The sequence below is a fragment of the Dipodomys ordii genome, unplaced genomic scaffold, assembly GCF_000151885.1.
Source record: "Dipodomys ordii isolate 6190 unplaced genomic scaffold, Dord_2.0 Scaffold37, whole genome shotgun sequence".
In the NCBI taxonomy this organism is placed as follows: Eukaryota; Metazoa; Chordata; class Mammalia; order Rodentia; family Heteromyidae; genus Dipodomys; species Dipodomys ordii.
The window spans coordinates 13,991,973-13,998,620 of record NW_012267253.1 but is presented as its reverse complement, the minus strand read 5'-3'; the positions used below and the strand labels follow the sequence as shown (position 1 = coordinate 13,998,620).

The following is a 6,648-nucleotide window of genomic DNA, read 5'->3' as shown; positions in this document are numbered from 1 at the left end:
CAAGGCTAGCACTCTACCACTTGAGCCACAGCGCCACTTCCGGCTTTTTTCTTTTTGCTTATGTGGTGCTGAGGAATCGAACCCAGGGCCTCAGGAATGCAAGGCAAGCACTCTACCACTGAGCCACCTTCCCAGTCCATCTTATTTTCTCTTTTTGGTACTGGTATGGGGCTTGAACTAGTCCTCACAGTCTTTTTTTTTTTTTTTTTTTTGGGGTCCGGTCGTGGGGCCTGAACCCTGGGCCTGGGCGCTGTCCCTCAGCTCTTCTGCTCAAGGCTAGCGCTCTACCACTTGAGGCACAGTGCCACTTCCGGCTTTTTTCTTTTTTGCTTATGTGGTGCTGAGGAATCGAACCCAGGGCCTCATGCATACAAGGCAAGCGCTCTACCACTGAGCCACCTTCCCAGCCCCAGTCCTCACAGTCTTAATTCAACTTTTTTTCTCTGTCTTTTTTTTTTTCAATTCAACAAACTAGTTTATGAGTGCAGTGCATCTTGATCAAGGCCACACCTTGCGTCATTGTCCCCCATCTTTCATAATTCCATCCAGACACTCAAGTCAGTCTGGCATTTTTGCTGTTAATTGAAGATGGAAACTTGGCTAGCATTGAACCTCAGCTTTCCAGCTATCAACCGGTCTTCTGAGTAGCTGATTCGTGTGAGCCACCAGCACCTAGCTAAAACCTAAATTCTTAATTTTGGTTTCGTAAAAACTAAGAGTCCACTTCATAAATAGGACGAAAGTTAATTACTGGGAAATCCAAATTTAGCATTATGGTAACCCTGTAAGTTTTTCCTACAGATGTTCTTTATGTTTGAGTTTGAAAATATTGTACTTTTAGTTAAAATGTTTCTATTTCTACGAATAATAGTCTGGCCCATGTCTGTAGTGCAGCAAATTATAATGAAGCAAGTAGTAAGATTATAACAAGGAAAGGCTTTCATCAATTTTTTAGAGTCTGATAAAGGTGACATGTCTATAGATCACTGTAGAACATTGCTGCTTTATAAATTATCTGGAAGCATTGACTTCTGTTATTTAATAACATGTAAAAATAGTTTATAAATAAAATATTCAATCCAGAGTGTAGAAACCTTTTGAATATGGTAACTAGAATTAGTACATGCCTTAAACTGACATAAGTATATATTCTAATCAGAGAGTAATTCATTTCTCTTGTGCTCAAGAATGTACTGCGTGAGAAATTGACTTCCCATATAGAGTATTCAATCTAGGACAGAAGTTGAAACAAATCATTGTTGTGTATAATTTATTGATTGTAGCATGTTCACAAAATTGTATGTCATTACCATTATCTATTCGTGAACATTTTTACACACTTGTATTTTGAGCTTTGTTAGATGGTTTTTTTATCAAGTTGAGTTTGTTCTCTTCTCTTCCTCATTGATGTTAATTTGCCATGAAAAGGCATTTGTCTCTGAGCTTCTCTTGCTCAAAGCTAGCACTCTATCCCTTGAGCCACAGTGCCACTTCCAGCTTTTTTGAAAAGGCATTTGTCTCTGAGCTTCTCTTGCTCAAAGCTAGCACTCTATCCCTTGAGCCACAGTGCCACTTCCAGCTTTTTCATATTAGACAAGTACTCTACCACGAAGCTACATTCCCAGCCCAAAGCATTGGATCTTATCTGAGGCTTTTAATGAATCTATGTGGTGATCATGTTCTTCATTCTGTATGATACAAGACTGGGTTTATTATTTTGTTGAGGATTACTGTATGTATACTCTGGTTTTGGTGTCAGAGCTGAACAAACACTTCATATTAACTAATGAATATAATTGAATTCTAGAAATAGCCGTGTTTGAATATATTTCTCAGGTGGGATTTAATTCTTAATTTATTTTTACTTTTTTATTGTTGTTATAAAGGTGACGTACAGAGGGGTTACAGTTATGTAAATCAGGGAATGAGTGCATTTCTTTTTGGACAGTGTCACCCCTTTGCTAGCTCGTTTTTCCCCTCCTGTCCATACCCACAAGTTGTGTAGTTCATTTTCAACATAGTATCTAGTGAGCACCACTACTGCATTTGTTCACCCTTTGTCCTTCCATTTCTGGATGAATTTAGTATTCTAATTATTTTAACCAAAGAACTTGAAGGAATCTGTGGGCTAGAAATACGATTGACAAGTATCAATTAAGATAACAGCCTAGTTAAGAATTACTATTTAGAAATTAGTATTTCTTCATCCTTGCCGCTTCAAAGACAACCTCCTTTTCAAAACAAGGTTGAAATGTTTTTATACCTTTCGCGATGCTCTTGGTAGCAGCTGGTCAGAATTTCCTATTCTAGAATATGTTCCTCCTGTCTTCTGTGTCACTGTTCCCACCGACCTGTCTCATCTCTCACGTTGCTTTCCTAATGGTCCCATGAGCAGCTGCACGCAGCATTCCTCCAGCTTATGTCAACATGTCTATCATGGTATCTATTTTAAGGTAGTCTACATATTTTCATGCAACATGTGTGGACTTGCGTGTATGATTTCTAGAGTTCCTCCTGCTTATTGAAGGACTTAGGAATTTATTATTTGCTACCTTTTATCACCTTATTAATAAAAAAACTTTTGTTGTTGGTGTGTGTGTGTGTGTGTGTGTGTGCGCGCGCGCGTGCTGTTACTAGGACCTGTCCTTAGCCTTTTCACTCAAGGCTTTCAGCTTCTGGGTATTAGATTTGGACATGAGAGTCCCACAGACTTTCCTGCCCTGGGCTGGCTTCCAATTGGAATCCTCAGAGCTCAGCCTCCTGAGTAGCTAGGCTTACAGGTATTAGTGATGACCAACATGAGAAATTTTAATTCATTATTTCACTTAATGAGTCAGCATCCCAGTGAGAGCCTTCCTATTTTTACACACATTTAAGAGGTAAAATATAGAAGAATGTAGTCATCTGCCTGAAGTTACATACCTATTGATTTATAAAGCTGTTGTTGGAGTCTTAAGTAATTCAACACCAATGCCTAATTTTTGTACAATGGTAGAACTAGTGTATACATAAAAAAATTAGAAGTTTTAGGCAGGGTTGTAATAAGTTGGGAGAGGCTTGAAATCTGTATGGACACTTTCACAATGAAAGCGCTCATCATAGGGGCTGTTAAACTATCAAATGAGATCATATTTAAGAGAATGGAATAAAAATGTATTGGAGTCCTTTTAGATAAAGTGCTATGTACTTAAAATGTCTCTTTTTGTGATGAAGGGTATTGGAGATGAACTAATCCATGACTTTGTTCATAGGAGGCACACACACCACGGCCACGGTACTTACAGTATATGCTAAGAGAAATGAAGGGATATAAGAGAACCTTGCATCTTACAGTTTGCATACATAGTTTTCCCTATAAAAAGATAACCATGTCTATAAAGGGAAGTCACATATACTGAGACCACCGAAGGATCAAAACCACTGTAGCCCTTAAAAATAGGGACTTCTTGTTGGACAACCAGCTCATGCCTGTCATCCTAGCTGTTCAGGAGTCTGATCTGGAGGATTGTAGTTTGGACCCAGCCCAGCTGAAAAGTCTCTGAGACTTATGTCCAAAATGGCCAGCAAAAAGCAGGTTTCAAAGTGTGACTTGAGTCACACTTGGTTGGCACCTGCCAACCAAGCAAACTAAGCAAATATTAAGACCCAGGTTCAAACCCTGGTACTTCAAAAGGGAGATGGGACTTCTTTTATGTTATCTCCTTTATCCTTTTATAAAAGAGTATTTAAAATTCTACTATAAGTTTTTTTTTTTCCTCCTCACAATTAATTAGACACAATCCAGAAAGAGATGATTTTTTTTTTTTGGTACTGGTCCTGGGGCTTGAACTTAGTCTGAGCATTGCCCCTGAGTTTCTTTTGCTCAAAGCTAACACTCTACCACTTGAGCCACATTACTGTTTTCCAGCTTTTTTTTTTTTTTTTTTTTGAGTATTTTATTGAAGGTACGAGTAGTCTCAGGGACTTTCCTGCCCAGGCTGGCTTTGAATTGTGATCCTCAGATATCAGCCTCCTGAGCCTGGCAGAGATGAATTCTGTCTAGTCTGACAAAGAGCCCCTTTGGCACACTGCATAGTTCTCCTTGGGTTGAATATAACCTGATCTTAAGACCGTTGGCCTATGGTTATTTGATATTACCGTGTTTCTGGGACTATGGGCCAAGAGCTGACTTGCTAGGTCAGGTTTTGACTCCTTACTATTAATAACTATTGTATAAACAGTCTACAGATGTAGTTTTTCCATTTTTCTTTGACTCCTAAGTTTTTATGACATTTTTTTTCCTTGTGGGATATAGTAGATTTTCAGCTATGTAAATGCTGTTTTTCCTATCTTTTGCTATGTAGACAACTTGTGTTCATGATAGACTACATAGCATTTAAATTTTCTTAGCTTCTAAAAGCAAAACTGTAAATCTCAGATGTATAATTTTAAATAAAATTTCAATCTCAACATTTTACAGTAGATTTAAAATGTATCTTAAAAGTCTTTCATGTTTTAGGTTTGAGTTTGATTTTATTCAGTGGTCTTTTTACTTCTGTAATACATACAGCCACTGTAAATGTTCCGAGTCCAATTAGGTTAAAATAATGTTCTAATTCAGATTTTTTTTTTAATTTAGTTGTTGACCTCCTCTACTGGAGAGATATTAAGAAGACTGGAGTGGTGTTTGGTGCCAGCTTATTCCTGCTGCTTTCATTGACAGTATTCAGCATTGTGAGTGTAACAGCCTACATTGCCTTGGCCCTGCTCTCTGTGACTATCAGCTTTAGAACATACAAGGGTGTGATCCAAGCTATCCAGAAGTCAGATGAAGGCCACCCGTTCAGGTGAGATGTCTGGAAAAACAAGGCATACACTGGTAGTAGTGTAAACTACAGAATTTCAGTCATGTGTTTATTTCTAAACGGTTGTGCCGTAAGTACTGCTTTTGAGATTTCCTATATGAAAGGCTTATGTTGGTAAAGACTGAGTTTATATATCCTGAGTATAAAGCCTATTCTCAAGTCATCTAATTCTACTTTAGCAGATGGTTTATCTTTTAACATGGTTGTGATTGGTGGGTATTGTATTTCCATATTGCTTACCTTTTCTGCATTGTTAATGTTCAATACTAGTTGATATATATATAACTTTCTTTCTAGTTGTATCTCTACCATTCATGGCTTAGGACTCTTTCTCTTTCTGCTCCTTTCCCAGGAATACTACTTTGTAAATCTTATTTTATTATTAGTTTTAGAGGTCTTTATTTCATTATTTCACCTCTCAGTTACTAATTTGTTGTCCTATTTTTTTATAAGAATACCATAGCATTAAATTTGTAGTTGCTGTGGGAACACTAGCTTGAATCTCCTATTCTCATGTTATACTTCACATTTCTTTCCACTTTGAGATAGTTTATACACTGTATATAAAACTCAAGTGTTTTTTAAAAAATATATTCCAGAACATTTCATACCAAAAGAACCTTCATACCAAAAAGAACCTTGTTAATCCTCATTCAAATTCTCTTAATTTTTCATGTCTTTAAATGATTTTATTCAGACGTCTATCAGTAAAAACAGTCACCTTAGGTTTTAGCCTCCTAGTTTTAATGTTATATTTAATGTTTTCATCTTATGTAAAGATCACTAAATTTTGTTATTTCCCACCGTTCCTTCAGTCTAGATCAGGGATCTGTAAACTAGCCAATGCCAAATCCGTGTGTTACCTTATCATATTTATGCATAGGATCTCTCTGTTAACAATAGGATGACATTCAAATGTTTTTCTTCCTCCTTGTATGCAGTCATTCTCAACTCTCTAGCTGCTCCAGTGCATCATATTTTTTTGTTTGGTTACGGGCTTGATTCGAAACTTTTAACTGTTGGGAAGGCTTCTCTAACACTGACCTCAAATGACCCTGAGAGGTTCTTTCCTATTGTAATAATGTTCTCTGATAGTTTGGTATATAAACATAATATTTCTTTAAACATTTAAAAATTACTTTGGCAAGGGAGGGGTCTGTTCTTTAATATTATCTATTTATGGGTAAACATAAATTGATATTCAGACTTGGAAGGAAGTGTCTTACTGAAGTGTTTTATTCCAGCTTATTCTAATTGACAAAGTAATGATACTACGAGTTTTGGGAGAAAGATCCAACATTTAAGATCCAACATTTATTGAATGGCTCCTGATGACCGTTTTTTGTTTTTGTTTTTCTTGGTTGGTCGTGGGGCCTGAACTCTGTTTTCAGCTCTTCAACTCAAGGCTAGTGCTCTACCATTAGAGCCACAACTCCACATCTGGCCTTTTCTGCTTATGTGGTGCTGAGGAATTGAACCCAGGGCCTCATGCATGCGAGGCAAGCACTCTACCACTGAACCACCTTCCCAGCCCCTGATGCCAGTTTTTAATAAACAAAATTTTATCCATAATCTGAGAAGAAGCTAATAGATAGGCTAACATTAGTAATGAGAAGAAAACATTGTGGATTGGGAAAACAGCTCCAGGAGGCAATGCAATTAAAAAAATATTTGGTAAATGACCCATTTTTGGCCGCAACATAAGGAGTAGGGGGAAGAAAGATTAGAAAGGCTGAGGGGTGCTTTCTGGTTGAAAAATGGAACCATAGAATCACAGAATGTTTGAACTTGAAGTTTTTAAGAA

At 37.3% G+C, this 6,648-nt stretch overlaps 1 protein-coding gene across 2 annotated transcripts in view; it reads left to right on the top strand.

The window, feature by feature from the left end:
- The window catches only part of Rtn4 (reticulon 4), a 57,228-nt gene that overhangs the window by 39,542 nt on the left and 11,038 nt on the right, over positions 1–6,648 (top strand). For both annotated transcript variants that reach the window (XM_013017980.1, XM_013017981.1), the window contains one exon: positions 4,619–4,826. In XM_013017980.1, the coding sequence (XP_012873434.1) occupies positions 4,619–4,826 (208 nt within the window). The remainder of the gene's footprint in view (positions 1–4,618; positions 4,827–6,648) is intronic.